The sequence below is a fragment of the Martes martes genome (assembly GCF_963455335.1).
Source record: "Martes martes genome assembly, chromosome: 7".
In the NCBI taxonomy this organism is placed as follows: Eukaryota; Metazoa; Chordata; class Mammalia; order Carnivora; family Mustelidae; genus Martes; species Martes martes.
The window spans coordinates 33,766,110-33,782,217 of record NC_137894.1 but is presented as its reverse complement, the minus strand read 5'-3'; the positions used below and the strand labels follow the sequence as shown (position 1 = coordinate 33,782,217).

At 54.8% G+C, this 16,108-nt stretch overlaps 1 protein-coding gene across 6 annotated transcripts in view; it reads left to right on the top strand.

Moving 5' to 3' along the window:
• The window catches only part of TLE3 (TLE family member 3, transcriptional corepressor), a 45,781-nt gene that overhangs the window by 11,701 nt on the left and 17,972 nt on the right, over positions 1-16,108 (top strand). For 5 of the 6 annotated variants that reach the window (XM_080808775.1, XM_080808774.1, XM_080808772.1 and 2 more), the window contains exons 5-6: positions 8,358-8,420; positions 9,915-9,989. In XM_080808775.1, the coding sequence (XP_080664901.1) occupies positions 8,358-8,420; positions 9,915-9,989 (138 nt within the window). Of the gene's footprint in view, positions 1-8,357; positions 8,421-9,914; positions 10,020-16,108 lie in introns of all 6 variants that reach the window. The other variant, XM_080808770.1, reaches the window with a different exon arrangement.

Genomic DNA, 16,108 nt, shown 5'->3' with positions numbered 1-16,108 from the left:
GGTTTTCAGAGGGGTGTCCTGGCAGTCCCGTGCTGAGCACCAGCTGCCAGGAGGTGGTCAGTCCTGGTGGCAAAGTGACAGGCTTAGGAGTCAGATAGCCTTGGGTTTGAGTCCCCCATCAAGATCCCCTGGTCTTGTGACCTGGGGCTGACTGACCGTGGGACCTCTGTGAACTTCAGTTTGTACTGGGGGGAGAATGGGAACCCCTGCCTGCCAGAGCAGTGCCGTCCGAGACATGGCTACCATGCCCGAGGAGCTGAGTTTGACACTGAGTCATAACACTGAGTCGTAACTAACGTCCACTAGCCCCACATGGCTCATGGCCTCCTCTCTCTGACCCCGCAGTTACAGGCAGCGCTAGGAGGAGTGTGTGTAGGGTGATGGATATACAGTGACTGTTTCGCACAGTGTCCGGCATGTAGGAAGGCCTCAGCAGTGTCCTCTCCCAGCAGGATGTAGTCCCACAAGTTGCCAAGGCCTCCAAAAGTGAGGCCGAGATTCTTGGGGCCGTGGATGTTGTAGGACTTCCCAGAGCCCTCCCACGTGCAGCTGGCTGGCCCTGCATGCCAGCCATGAGCACAGATGTCTGCAGAGGGTCAGGCACTGGCTGGTGGTCCCCGGTAGACCGGGAGCAGGTTCAGAACCGGAAACTCAGTCTGTTTCACTCCTGGCCGGACCGCTTGTCCCCCAGGCCATATCAAGCAAGGCATGGTCTCCCCACATGGCTGCCTTCAGGACACGCACCTGAATGTGCTTCAGGACTTAGATTCCGGGCCTGGGAAGACCCCAGACAAGGCGTTGAAGAATTGGGTAGGTTGTGGGTCCGCCGTACGCAGATCAGGCTCTCTTAGTCTGGGCATTATTGACATGTGAAGCTGGATAATTATTTGGGGTGAGGCTGTCTTGTGTTCCCCAAGATTAGCAGCACCTCTGGCCTCCGCCCACTAGTTCTCAGGAGCACCGCTTTAGTTGTGACACCCTTAACTGTTCTCTAGACATCGCCAAGGGTCCCTGGGGGAGCAAAATCGTCCCCCAGGTGTGAACCCTTGGTGTCAGGGGAAGAATTCCGGCTGGAGAGCTGGGAGAGTTGGTTGCCACTGTCTGGCTTTGTGACCTAGGGCAGCTCCTTGCCTCCTCTGGGCCCAGCTTTCCTTATCTGTAAACTGAGATGTTGAATGTGGTGGTGGTGGTTTGGGAGGTGGTCCCATCTGACCCATGAACAAATTTCTAAGTAACCGTCTTGATTTTTTCAGACTATGATCCTGCCATTCTTGTCTGGGGGGAGAGGACGCTCTGACCCTTTCAGTCTAAGAGGGATGGTCTTGCTTATTGGCTGTGAACTCGGTAGTGGGTGGCTAGAATGGGGCTCTGTGTCTGCCCACAGTCAGCCTGTCCCCTCCCCTGACACCTCATTTTCCTTTCCTGCCACCCGGATTTCCCAGCGAGCCTCTGTCCTTACAAAGTCCTAGCCAATGTTCCATTTGTAGTGCTGACCTTACAGGGAGACCCCCAAAATTTAACGAGCTGCTTCTGCAAGGGTAATGTGACTTTTACAGCCTGTTGAGGGGCAAAGGGAGATTTGCATAATGTTCCAAGGGGGATTAGGTGGCTGGGGGTTGCCATGGCAACCCCACAGGGATGAATTGAGAATTTTTCCTCCTGGCAGGAGTTGGCCAATGGAGTCTGGGAAGGTGGGGGAGGGAGGCAGAGGGTTATCTGAGGGGAGGGAGGGGACAGAGGGCTCTAGGGATGGGGGGGGGCAGTTGGTGGCGCCTGGAATGAATGGGCGGTATTGGGGGAAGGTCTAATCGGCAAAGGCTTTCCCTGTTCTGTCTACACAAGCAAGCTCTTTGAGGGCCGTCCCCTGGAGTGGGGGTGGGAAGCAAGCAGAGTTTAATGTGTTTGGGAACCAAGAAATTAAAGTGAACAAATATTTAAAGATTATTGGATCTTGTTAACAGGAAACCCGGTGGATGGAAATTGAGAGTCTGAGAAATGAAAGTCGTGAAGTCTGAGAGGCAGGGAGGGACTCGGCTGTCACCTAGGCCGAGGTCCCTCCCGTGGAGTGGTGTCTAACCCTTGTTCCTGTTAGGTCGCCATTGAATGCTCCCAAGGACAGGATGCCGCTCTCACACACACCTAATTCATTTTTGAGCGCTCTGATGACTAAACTGCACCCAGATCTGCCTCTTCCCTGCAGTGGGAACTGAGGCCTGAGTACGGGACAGACCTGCGACTTTGCCTGGCCAACTCTTCCGGGGTCAGTGGCCTAGATGCCTCTTCTCCCGCCCCTCTCCCCACAAGCTCTTTCCCCTTCCTTGCTTGACTTCACCATCCCCAGTTCCTTACTCCCTAGACTCTTGGAAGAAAGTGCCGGAGATTTCTGGTAGGCAGAGGAAGGAAAGGTGGGATCCCTTCCAGGGTGGCACGTGGAGTGGGGCTCCCTGGAGTCTCTCTCCTTTCATCTGTCTTAGCTGGGTGGGGGCAAGTGTGTCGAATGTTCCTTGCCATCCTTACCTGCGTGAGGGGCATGGGGGCTGTCGCCGAGTGCCAGGTCCAGGCTGGCCGCAGCCAGTGTCCTGGCCCGTTCCCTCCCTCGGGAGGCAGATCGTCAGGGTCACACGGGGCTGGGCCTTTTCTTATATCCGGCCCTCCTGGTATAAAGAATTCAGCAGGCTTCCTCAGAAGGCATAAATATTTAATGGCATGGTAGTTATATATAATTTGATCAATATGTCAGTGCTAAAAGGGCCTTTATGGAGGCTCACCTATCATTGAGTGATCCGTGACAGAAACCCTCGCGGCCCCTCCAGAAGCAGGGGCCGTTATCTCCCTGGGCTGCTGAGTGGATCATTGATTTGCCCCCTTCTTTAAGACCCTGGATGCTCCTTTCCCGTAGAGCCTGTGGCGGGGCTGGAGCGGGGCTGGGGAACCCCGTCCCACTGTTTCCTGGAGGTGTCACCCCTCTTGGTCCCTGGACTTCCTTCCCGTTGGTGATAAAACAGCCACTTGCTTTCTTTCAGAGTTGTCTAAGCTCCGTCTGAGGGGAAACTGCCTGGCAAGGAATTTCATGGTCTAGTCCAATAATTGAGGGCCTATCAATTTAGAATTGCCTGGACACGCGTTGGGATATTTTCAGTTAGAAGTACTCGGGCACATTGTTCCAGAATCTTTCAACATTTGATTGCTTCGTGGTCATGGCACTCGGCTGCCACGGCTGCCGCCGCCTCAGGAGGAGGCTGCACAGGCCCCAACTCCCCCCACCCCTCGTGCCCCTCTGAGTTTAATTCGAGATGAAGCAGACTCATCTGGAACACCCCAGGGCTTGGGTCAGAGAACCTGGTAATACCTGATGAAAATTCAGGAACCGCAGAGTCCCACCCCCTGCCCCTAACATGCATGTTTCTGGAGGAGAAGGTCCCGGGCGAGCAGGATGAGCCCTTCATACCGTGGCTGCTCGGGACTGACAGATGGCATGTCACTGCTGTCCAACCCTCTGTGCTATGAAGCCTGGTCCTGAGGACTGAACCCCAGGCAGCGGCAGCCCAGCCACATCGTGAAGTGGCTCTCTCTCCTTCCTCATCACCCTTTAAATTCTTGCAATGCTCTTGCATCCTGAGCTGTACGGAGGAAGGACATGTCACAGTGCCCTTCAGGAACCGTTAGCAGGCTTGAGACACAGTGACAACTCCCGGATCTTCCGAGTCACCACTCTGCTGCCCTGTGTTGCAGACAACGAGTTGGACCCCGGAGGAGGGTAGTGATTTGCCCAACGCCACACAGCTAGATGGAGGCAGGGCTGGGGGCTGGGGGGTGGGAGCCAGCTTGGTTCTTCATGGCTGTGGGTCATAACATGCTCTTTAAAGTGCCAGGGTTCTTCTTGCCTTGTTTTTATGGGACTGAGGTTACAATGATATGTGTATTCCCAAAAGCTGGCGGGGACAGACAACAGGGCAGTTTGAAATAAATAGCAGGGAGACCATTGGGTGGAGGTGGCTGTGGACTGGTTTGAGCAGTCAGCTACATTTTCAAGAAAAAGAAAGATGGGGGTTGCGGCCAAAGCCTGGCCGGCTGCGGAAGCCCAGGAGCAGGAGACTGGGGGGTGAGAACCAAGACCAGATTGAGGCTGGCGTCTTTCGGCGTCCTTGGTCTGGGGCCTGTGGCTGGAGTGTGATGGGAGGAGAGGCAGGGCCTAGGAGTGCTGAAGGACCCTCGGTTTCCAGCAAGATGGTTGCAGGTCCTGCTTTCCTGAGATGATCATGGCGCGCACGGGAGCTAGGCAGGCTCACTGAGCAGATTGCTCCTTGGGAAAGTCACTTGCCCCCTGCCGCATCTTGTTTTCCGTCATTTATTAGCCTAACCCTTTCACCGGAGACGCTGGGCAGATGTTACTTCCCGTGCCCAGTTGGGAGCACAGATTCTGAATCTCGTAGGGTCTCTGGGCACGTGTCTCCGAGCTGCTTCTGTCTGTGTCTGCTAGATTAGCTCCTTCCAAGGAACAGTGTTTTCCCACCAGCCAAGCTGCCTTCTTTGAACCACACTTGAAAAGAAACATTCAAAGTCTGTGCCCGCCTCCCCAAACACCTCTTTCCAAAGGCAGCGGTCTCCCTGCTGCCGGCACGTACGTTCTCCCAGGTCCACATCTGAGGACCTCACTCAAAGGCGGTGGCTTTGGGCAACCCAGGTGGACCGCAACTGCCTTATTGATAACACAGCGTCCTGGGTTGCCAGGAGGAGTTTTCCAACGTGTGGTCTGGTTCCAGTTTGTGATTTGTGACCTGTCCTAATTGTGGAAGTCACATGTCTTAATTTCTTTTCCCCCCTTTCTTGGAACTGAATGTTTAGGGCTTATTTGTGTTGGACCAAATGCTGTTTTAACAGCTGTTCTAATCGGAAATGCTGTCAATGATTAACCCTGATGGTAGTTTTTCTTTCAAAAATACTTCTCCAAGCTCTCTCAAAATGTGGAAATCAGGCTTCTTGGTAGGAAGTCGTTTAGTGTGGTTGCTTCATTGCTGGGCGAGCCTCAGTTTCCCCATCTGAAACGTGGAGCTGCTCATTGGAAGGTCCTTCCCTGGAGGGTTATATGAACTCACACGTGGGAAATGCTTGGGGGCAGCTGGGGTGGTGCATGGTAACGGTCATTATGGTGGTGGTGGTTGGGAAGAGTGGCTCTGTCCGTCCAGCTTACATTTCTAGGAGCTTCCCCTCTGGGATCACCACCCTCCAAAAAATCAGTGTTAAGGAAAAGTCCTTGAGGGGGATAGTCCTGTCCATTCTTGGACGCACCGGTGTGCCGAGCCCATTCCCAGGGGTGAGGCAGTCACAGAGAGATGGGTAAGGTTTACTCCCTGCTTCCGCTGTTTGGGGAGACCAGCAGGGGGGTGTCACTTCAAGGCAGGGGATCACCATGCAGTGACAGCTGGGAGGGACGGAATAGGTGTGGAAAGCCCACCCCAGGCCCAGACCCAGGGACAGGGAAGCCATGGTTTACTATAAACACTGGCCAAGTGTGCTTCCCCTACCCCAACCCACCCACCCTCTGCCCACCTCCCAACCCTGTTTCATTCTGGCTTATGCAGCCAGGCCTTCCTGGAGTTTGGGCCCAGGAAAGGGCCCGAATGCCCGTATCCCAGGGCTCCAGAAGGTTCCCTGTGTGGAGTGGTTCTGATGTTTGTGGTCTTGGGAGGTGCGAAGGAGGCAGGAACTGCTTCTAGTGGGGGTAGAAGGGGGTGACACTGGGAACTTGCTCAGAGCCACCTGGTGGCCTGGGAGGCCAAGGCTGGAGCTGGGCACAACTACAGGAAATCTCAGCAGGTCCCTTTTCCTTATAACTGGAAGATGCTGGACTCCCGACCAAACCCTGCAGGAAGATCCCACCTGGGCGAAAGCTGTGGCCACATGTTTGCTAAAGGGTGTGGGGAAGGGGAAGGCCAGCTCCTTTTCATATTTTGCCTGGAACTTCCAAGACCCTGACACTTGACCTATTTGCTAGCGGAAGTAAGCAACAGATGGGAACCCATTTATAACCACCTGCCCCAGAGGTTGTGAGAGCTGGAGCTGCTGTGTAGGCCAGAGTAACTGGGAAGGTTCGGATCCTGCCTGCTGCCCGCCTTCCCTGGCTCAGGGGTTGGGAGGGCAGCAGCCAGAGACCCACGGGGATGGCCCTGCCTCACCCTGTTGGTGAAGGGCGCCTGCCTGCCCCGCCTCTCACTTGTATGTCAGCATTCTGTCCACTGCCACCCTGGCCGCAGATGTCGCCCACCATGGGCCAGGCCCAGATCTGCAGCAAGGGGGGCCTTGGAAAATCAATGCAGGGAGGCTTGTGATACTCTTTTTTGCTAAATATTTATCAAGTACTTACTGTGTGCCGGGCACTGCTGTGCTGGTCGTTGGTGGTAAGAGGCCTTTGGACCAGTGAGTCTGGTTGGTCTAGTTTATGTCTGTTTCCCATGTTTAATATGTCCTTCTGTTCTGATGGGGCACATGAACATCTGATGGTTGAAGGACCGTGTTACCCTATGCAATTTTGGACTGAGAGGCAGGGGATTGTTCTAGAACTCCTGCCAAATAAAACCTTGATCCTGTTTCCTTCCCCTTTCCCACTGTCAGTCAAGGGAAGGATGAACAGAAATGAGAAAGGATCCTGTTTGGAAGAGAAGATACTGTTTGAGAGAAGAACTCTTCCCATTTAGATTAATAATTTATACAGTAATTACTTAGTCATCTTCCTAGATTCTTTACAATATAAATGATGGGTTTATAGTGGGTCAAGCCCAGAGATGGTGCACAGAACAGCTCCGTACAACAAAGAAGTATCTAGCCTCAGTGTCAACAGCACTGAGGCTGAGAAGCCCTGGTGTCCAGTGTCCTTACTGGAGCGTACCCAAACGGCAAATGGGGTAGTAAGGGCCAGAGGTCGCAGCTAGGGGAACACTCCCTCTCCATCCTGGAATTTGGAAGTGGGACCCATTACTGGCATTCAGTGGGTCATTCGGTCCTTTGCAACAAAGAATTGTTCCACCCCAGATGCCCACAGTGGGCAACTCTGGCCCTGTCCCGAGGATCAGAGTGTTCCAGGAGAGAGGACCAGTCCCTGGACCCCACCCAGGACGGCCCCGTGGGGTAGACAGACTGTCCCCATGTTGGAGCCTGCCTGCTGTGGCCGGCAGCCCCAGGATGTAGGGCCACACTAGCGCATTCCCTGTCTTGGCACTTCCCCAACCAGATGGGTCCTCCTTGGTGGCCGGGGGCTAGAGGGGGGTGGGGGGTGCTAGCCCCAGGAATTCTCCCAAGGTCTGCGCTCTGTTTGTAAGCCTTCAGACAGCATTGTTTTTATTTTAAGTGCACCAGATTTCTCATTGAGAGCCATTTGACACGCAGATGATCAGAGATTTTTAAAGGCTGTTGTCATGGTTTTGTTTCTGGAAGATTGCTGTGTGCTAATGAGAGCTTTGAAGCCCACGCTGGGACCTCGGTCCTGGGGGCCTCGGGATTCAGCAGGAGCTGAGGAAGGTGGTCCTGAGCCCTGTCTTTAGGCTAGTCCTTCCTGTCTGGACAACAGTGAACCATTGGGCACTATTTTTTTTTTTTTCCCAAACTGCTCTGGATCTGAGATCGGGGGTTCACATAGGATGGGGGTTGGGAGAAGCAGTGGGTACTTACCTAAATATGATCTTGGCTGGCATGTTGGGGGTGGAGCAGAGAAGTGCTCAGCTCATGATCTACTTCTAGGAAGGATTGGGGTTCCAACGACTTACCCGCGAGCAGCTGCTTCAAGAAGGCAGTGTTGTAACCCTAAGGTGGGGAGGCATTCATGGTGGGATTTCGGGCTGCGTGGGGGAGGGATCTGTCTGGTGGGGGAGAGGCCAAGAGAAAAGTGGAGAGGGCTGAAGGAGACCCTCGAAGGCACCTGTGGCCCTGGGGACTTCCGGCCACCTGCTTTATCTGAGCCGGAGAACCTGTCTAGCTGTTGCCATTGGGCACAACCAAGTCCTCACCACCATGCGCTTAACTCGGATAATAGGTTTTACTGGGGTGTACGGGGGGGCGGGGGGGGAGGGTTGTTCTTGTTTTATTTATTTATTTATTTTTATTTGTTTTTAATTAGGGCTTCTATCCAGAGCTGGCAGATTCTCCGTTCTGAGCCACACATGTAGACCCCCCTCTGATAGGAAATTGGAGCTCCCCAAAGCCGAGGCAGCCCGGCTGGGGGAGGGCCACGGATTCAGCAAGGCCTCCTAGCAGGGGGCCTGTTGAGGGGGTCTGTGGCTTCAGGGGAGTGTGCGTTGACCCCTGTGCGACATTTCGGCGACTCGATATATCTTTTACTTCACACCGTCTCTCTTCTTTTGCAGACAGAGATTGCGAAGAGATTGAACACGATTTTAGCACAGATCATGCCTTTTCTGTCACAAGAGGTAAGACCTTCTTCTGCGTCTTTTGAGTGCAATGCCTCCCGGTGCTGCCTGGGTCCCCCTGGAGCCCCAGCCCCCATTCGTTCATAGGGATTGAAGTTAGCAACCTAGGGTTTTAGAGGAAATACTCCAGCACATCAGAGGGAGTGTTCGCTCGCTCTTCTGGTAGAACTGGTTCTCTGCCACTTCCTGAGACCAAGGAGGAGGATCCCAGCCTGTGATGGGGCTAGCGGTGGGCAGTGGTTGCCCTCTTTGCCTCCTGCCCCCCATCCAGATGGGCATTCCTAAATGCCTCTGCATCTCTCTGTCCCATCTCCCACACCTGGGAACATCTAGGAGCAAGACGCCTGGCCACATAGTGCGAAGGGGCACACTCTATAAAGGGAATGCGTACCCAAGGGGGACCCCAGCCCCTAGGACAGAGGGTCCTCCCTGGAGGCATGGCTAGTCAATCATACTACCTTTTAAGCACGCCTCCCGAGAGACCACCACCTGAGGCCTGGACGGGGCTAGTGGGTGAGACGAGGGAAGTGTCTCTAATGAGGCCCCTTGGGGCAGGTCAGACAGGTGAGCTGTCTGTCCAGCAGAGCTCACTCCAGCTGGGGCAGGCCCCGGCCACCCCCTCAGCTCCCTTCCAGACTCCTAGACTTCTTGAGTCAGAGCAGCAAGTCATAAATGATGGAGTCCAAAACACGATACAGTGATGTCCTAGAGCTCACAGCCCAGTAGGGGAGACAGGTGCACATGAAGCAGATGTTATCCCAAGGCCGAAGGGAATGAATGCACCAAAAAAATATGTATTTTTCAGAGTGGTTTTAGGTTCACAGCAGCCCATGGGTGGAAGGTACAGAGATGTCCCCATTCCCAACATCCCGCCCCAGAGCGGTGTATTTATTACACTTGATGAGCCCGCATGGTCCCATCATGACGGTCCCCAGTCCCTGCTTGATTTAAGGGTTCATGATGCCACTTTTTCTTTCTCTCTCTCCAGACACATCTTCGTTTTCCTCTTTACTTGGCTAGGGATTGCATATCTGTCAATTCACATACCTCGCTTCTGAACTCCTTGAACATAGAGTGCCAGTCTCCTGACCCAGCACGCACTCTAGCTGCATCTCCTAAAAAATGGGAACACCCTTCTATGTGACGAACGCTGTTCCCGCATTTAGAACATTAATGAGGGCTAGCCTCTCCCACCAGGCTCCCATTCGAAGGCGCGGAAGGACGTTTTTTTTGTACGTGTGGTCAGGGGAGGCGGGTGACTGACAGCCGTGTTTGGGCTCCTTTCTGTTGAAACTTAAAACAATGTATGGGAAGTGGGGCTTGAACACGCGCTCTTTGAAAAGTGTTTAAAACGGAAGGTAGAAAGGCCCCACCTGTTTCACGGGCCGCCTCTGCCTCGTGTGGGGGCCGGGTCCCGGCCCGGCCCCAGCGGTCCTCCCTGTGCTTCCTTCGGTCGGGAAGACAGTGCAGCTCACCCCTCCCTGTTCCCTCCAGCACCAGCAGCAGGTGGCCCAGGCGGTGGAGCGTGCCAAGCAGGTCACCATGACGGAGCTAAACGCCATCATCGGGGTACGTGGACTCCCCAATCTGCCTCTCACCGTGTGTATAGCCCTTTTATTCCTCTCATTTACCATAACCAGAGATCGACCCTGACCTTAGCTGGCCTCAAAGGATGGCGGGCCCAGGGCTCCGGCTTCCCGTGGCTTAGACCCATCTGGGGCTCTCACCTCATGAGCTCCCCAAGTGGACGGCTTGTCTGACATGCCTCAAATCCACCTCTAAACTCTCCAGCCCCAACCTCCCCCAGCTTTTGGTGTCCACCCCCCCATGGTTGGGGGTGGGCAGGCTCTGAGATAACCATCAGACCCAGCTGCTCCTCAGGCCTCCCCGGGGGGCCCTGTCTGCCCTGTGTCCCCCTCCCTGGCAAAGGTCTGCCCTTCTTTGGCCAGCTGAGATCAGAATTATCTCTGTTGTACTGTGGATCTGAAATGTGCTGTGGAATTTGGGTTGGGACCTTCCTGTGCCATGCACTGAGCTGCCTGAGTGTGATTGGTACGCCCTTGTGAATTCCAGCCAGGATATTCTGGGAGTCCTGTCTCACTGGGAGTGGGAAAAATACCCAAGACCGCTTTGTGAGGTCCACTTCTGGTCGGACCCCTCCATGGTAGAAGGAAGCCGGATCTCTCCTCTTTGGGATCCCTTTCTGGCTCGCATCTTTAATGCATTTCGTGGATTCACAGAGCATCTCTCTCCTGCTTTGGTGTGAGGCTAGGGATATTTAAGATATGCAGCTGAGGACAAACAGTTTTTTCATGTCCCTCTGGGCAAAACTCTTAGCCTCAGGTGTTTTCTCCACCTTTTGTCCCTAAAATGAAGGAGGGTCAGGGGGCTTCAGAGCGATATAAACTCCAGGACACGCGCCCCGGAGCTCTTCTCCATAGGACTGGGGGTGGGGCTGGGAATGTGTGTTTCCGAAGTTTTCCAGATTTTTGTGAAGCAGTGGCCCAAATGACTGACATCTGGGACCCTGCTTGGTCCTGATTTCTCTTTTGTTCTCGTGTGAGGTCATGATTTCAAGGTGGAATGTTCTGCTTGGTGGGATAAAGGATAACTCTTGGGTTTTCAGTCTGGGACAGAAACCCCAAGACATGCATTCTAGTTACGGTTCTTTCCTGTGTGACCTCGGCAGGTCCTTTCTCTTCCCAGGCCTCAGTTTCTGCATCTGTTAAAGGAGGGAGTGGACCATCTTCTAGGGCCAGACGTGCAGGGAGGCTGGGGGCAGAGGGACAGAGGGATGCTGGTGGCTTCCGCTGCTCCATCGACCTGCTGTGGGGAACTGTGACGGTGCCCAGTTTCTGTCCTGGTCTCAGCCCCGTGGTGGCTGCTGAACGCTGCCGCGAGAGGGCATGGAAGCATTCGCCTGCTCTGAAGCCTGGCAATGCTTGGGGGGAGCAGAGCAGAGTCCGGAAAGAGGACTATGAGTAAGTGGTTTGTGTCTTTAGCCATTGGGCTGGGAGGCGGCACCCCGATGAGGAAACTGTGCTTTCATAAAGTTTATTGCCTCTAAGATCAGCCAGCCTGAGCTTCTTCAGCCTTGACACTGTCAAGTTTGGGGCCGGACGCTTTGTTGTGGGGCCTGTTTTGTGCTCTGTGGGATGTCTAGCAGCAATGCTGGCTTCTACCCACTGGATGCCACTGGAACCCAAAAATGTCTCCAGATGTCAGCCAAATGTCCCTGAGGGGTGGGGCCTCCGTGGTTCACGGATCTTGCCAAGGCCCTTATTTCACAGAGAGGGGCAGTGATTCGAGGATGGGCACAAAGTCAGCCAGAGGCCTGAGGGCTGACTCCCAGCCCCGGGGTTCCTCCCCGCTCCGCTCGCTGGTCAGCCCACCTGGGGCCCCCGGGGGCCTCCGTCTCAGGGACCAGTTCACACGGCTGGCGTGGTGGCGGTGTGGCGGCTCTCCGACAGCAGTGGAAAGAGGCCCCAGGGTGGGAGGTGCGCCGTGGGTTCTGTCCTCCGAAAATCCTTCTCTTCCAGGTCCTCGTCCCAGTCCCCTTTCCAGGCCAAGCCCTCCCGTCCGCGCAGTGGCCCCAGTAGGTGCCCCCTCTCCCACTCCTGCCTCCCTCTTTGGAATTAAAATCCTCTTATGAAAATAACTTTTTTCTAAATTCTAAGAAAAGAGTGAGATTGGGGAGGAAGTGCGGCTTGGATTAGCTCCACTTCCTTTAAGTAGTATTTAGGAAGCTACAAGTTAGGTCAAGGCAGCTCGAGGCAGATATTGGAATTCAATTAAAGCCAACGAGTGGGGCCTGTGACCCCCATTTCCAAGGTAATTGCTTCTCCGGCTCTGAGTGAATGCAGCCGTGGGCCTGTCATTAAGCAGGAGGCCGTCTCATCGCCGCGCCTGACAGAGCCTCACAAGGCAGGAATTACGGACAGCTGAGGCCTGCTCGCCGGGGAGCCGGGCATGACTGCACTCTGGGAAGCAGGGGCGGCTCTGCTCCCTGGGAGGAGTGGGGCGAGCAGGCTGGCTGCCGAGAGCTGACTGGGGAAGGTGTGGTGGAGGTGGGGGGCGGGGAGTGCACTGCGGGACCGGGGTTCTGGCCCCAGTGGTAAAGCACGGTGCAGGGAAGGGCCCAGGAGGCTCTCAGTAGCAACTCGTGGCTTCTCCCCTCACCCCATGGTGGTGCTGGATTTGCAGGAGAAGTAGCCTGGCCTCCTGGCCCAGGAATTATGATGGCTTTGGGCAAGGCCGTCCAGAGTTCCTCCAGGCCTCAGTTTCTCCAGTTGTGACAAGACGGAGGAGGGCTGGCTAAGTTTCCTAGGGTGTGCCTGCTTCAGTCGGGTGTTTCTGGCTGTCTTGGGCATGGGGTTGAAGGACTCTGAGGTCATGTCTTGGTTCCATAGTGCAGTGTTTCTGGTGTGGGCACCTGTCCTGGCTTATTTATCACACGGAGTAGAGTATTTCTAGGGTCTCCTGGGGCGGAAGACTCAGAACCACCATCAGGCTGGTGTGAAGGGAGTGGGGGACAGAGGGGCAGATGGGGGGAGCCCGGGCTTGCTGGCCCAGCACACCCCCTCTCTGGGGAACTCAGGTATTCCCCATGGGCCCAAAGATCTCAGTTACTGTTGACTCCGTACTGTGCTAGGGCCCTGTTTCTTGGATCCACATTATTATGAGAGGGGTCCTCAAAGAGTCAAGGTCCCTGTCTATGGGGGTGGGGCGCGGGGAGGCTTGTCCCTGGAGCAGCATCTAGCGGAAGGCATCCCTAGGCCGATTATAGACCCTGTGAGCTGACCTAGCAGTCATTTCCAGAATCCTCCTTTTCCATCGCTCTGTGCTGGCCCAAGGTCGTTGAACCTGACCGACAGCGTGGCCTTTACCCCATCCGCCCACTGACAGTTTGGTCTGTATTCCCTTGGAGATTCATTAGTGGAAGACTTGTTCTAAAGTGGTGACTTGATGGGGCGGGGCTGGGGGTGAGGGGGAGGAAGAGGAAGATTGTAGCTTGTCACAGACAACGCGGTATTCTGAAGCCCTTCCTGAGGGTTTTGTATTCACTACGGGATGTAGATGGGCAGGATTCACTTGACTGAGTTTTCCAGGAGGAAGAAGGTGGAGAAGGGCATGCTTCAGAACGCATCAGTTTCTTTTCAGGCCGGCGGCGTGGAGGGGAGAGGGCGTGCTGGCTCTCAGTCGGGCTGTCCTTGCCTCCCCAAGCCAGTCCCCATCTCCGAAATAGGATAGCAGGCCTTGTTGGGAGCTCTCAAAGCTATCTCGGCATGGAAGCGCCGTCCAGTGCGGAGCTGCGGGGGGCCCCCCAGCCATGCAAGGTAGCAGGAACAGGGAAGGCCCAGGGATGCTCCCCCCATCGTGGGGGGGCCATAAGGGTCCATTTATGCAGACAGAACTCTGGGCTTCCTCTGGTGGGTATCCTTAGTGGGTCTGGGCTTTGGAAATGCTTAGACAACTTCACTAAGTTTAACCCAAATCGTGAACCTGAGAAGTGAAGCATTAAATCAGCCAGCAAAGGCATTAAAGCGTGATGTGCATAATCCAATTACCCGTACTCAGGGAGGAAGCTCTTCCCCGTCAGCCTCTCCTCTAAGCGGCCCTATCCTATGAGCCCAGGGCATTGGCACTTGACACACGCGAAGACAGGCACACACTTAGGGCCCGTGGGCCGCCTGCTTCGACGTGCTTGTGTTCTGGCATGAAATATTACAGGAGGGATGAGTCCTCCAGAGCGGGCTCGGTTCCAGGCACTTAGCCGGTCTTTGGGGGTTGGCGGTGGATGGGGGGTGCTGGTGACGTCCTCTCCCATCCCGGTATTGGAAGTAGTGGCAACTGGAAACAGGCTATAGTGAAGTGGTGAGCTCCATCCCCTCTTGGGTGGCGGACTCGATTCCATGTCTCCCCGCTTGTCGCCCCCCCCCCCCTCACAGGGCACTGTATTGCGGCACAAAGTCCTCTGAGGTCAGGGCGGGCCACAGGGGATTGAAGTACAGCCTGAGGCCAGCCAGCCGCGCCCTGTCTGCCTGCGGAGGGGCTGGGGCGGTGACACAGAACAGCAAGGCAGGTGCATCGTCGCCAGCCAGCAACCCCTGCCCCGCTGGGGAGAAACTTTTCTTTCACTCTCTGTTGCAACCAAGACTGTGATGAGCAGACCCCACCCACACTCAGTAAGCGCTAGCATCTGCCCTCGCCCCAAGAGATAAGCCTTGGAGGCCGGGGCTTCTGTCCTTGCTTCCTGAAGCCTGCCGGGCCACTCCCGACTCTGCCTTCAAACTGGGCAAAGGACACCTCAGGGGACTTTCTGGCTGCACAGGGGGTGCTTTTGTACTTGAAGATGAGAAGTATATGGAAATTTCCTTTCCTCTGTTGCAAAGAGAACACTGATGTCCAACACGCTATGGCAGGAAATCACCCTCCTAGGCTTGGATGCGCAGCAGCTTTGAAAAGCCTCTGTTCTCCGAACAGCCACCACAGCCTTTGTTCCAGATTTCTGATGCTTGCTCACGGGTTCATGTTTGCAAGAAGCAGGACACGCTCCACGGATGCTCCTTGTCCCCATGAACTCTTCTAGCTGTAGTTCAGTGGGCCTCGGAAAGGAGGCACGGATCTGGGAGGTAGATGGCCCTTTTCAGACAGAGTCACTGTGCGGACTTACTTCCCAGCCTCTCCGTGGCTGCCTTTTGCAACATTATCACTTACTCACCCAGCAAATGCACACTGAGCAAACAAACCAGGCACCATTAGAGGTGCTGGGATGGATAGAGCAAGGTCCCATTTTCCAGAAACTCACAGGTCGGCAAGCATCCCATAAAGATGAAGGAAATGGTTACAGCTGTGATCCATTCATAGCTTTTGCTAATGTGAACTGAGCACCTGCTCTGCCTTGATGTGTAGTATCACATGTGTGGTCCTTGCACAGGGAGGAAACGGAGGCCCAGAGAGGTCCACTGACTCCTCTAAGGTCTCACGGCTGATAAAGGGTAGAGCTGCACGTCTGCCTTAGCCTGTCTGGCCCCGGTGTCAGAAGGGAGACCTCTGTGCTGACCAGGCTGGTGGGAGGGCTCCTGGAGGAGGAGGTATTTGAACTGGGCAGGGAGCCCAGAAGGTTGGGTAAAGAGGACAGAGCTTACCCGGAAAGGTAAGAATTGGGGTGTTTGGACTTACTCAGCTGCGTCTCTCCCTGGGCAGGAATCTGCAATCAGCTCTTTCCCTAGTAACAGAATTGTTCATGGAGGGAGCCAGCCTTGGACCCATGCAGCTGCTCCCCAGAAGCCCTTCTCCTCTCCTCCTCTCGCCTCTCCTCCCCTCTCCCTGCAGCGATCTCACTGGCTGTGCCCTGTGAAAAAGTAGATTAAATCCCTCACTCCTTGCTTTCTGGGATTTAATGTTTAAATAGTTAACACTGGCAAAATTAAAGGGCCTGCCAGCAACTGGTCTAAAACCACAGGGCTGCTGGCGGAGACCCATTTTAAGACCGCGCGTGTAGGTGCAGTTGGATGGTTGGCCCACACTGAGGAGTGATGGGTAGCCGTTGGAAAGGACGTGTTGATTGGTACAGAACAGTCCTCAATTAAAACCCAGTTGTGTAGTAGTAGCAGTTGTAGTGAGGTTGGCAAGAGCCTATTGATTTAGGAATACATTTACAATGTGTGGATTTTCATAAAGGAAAA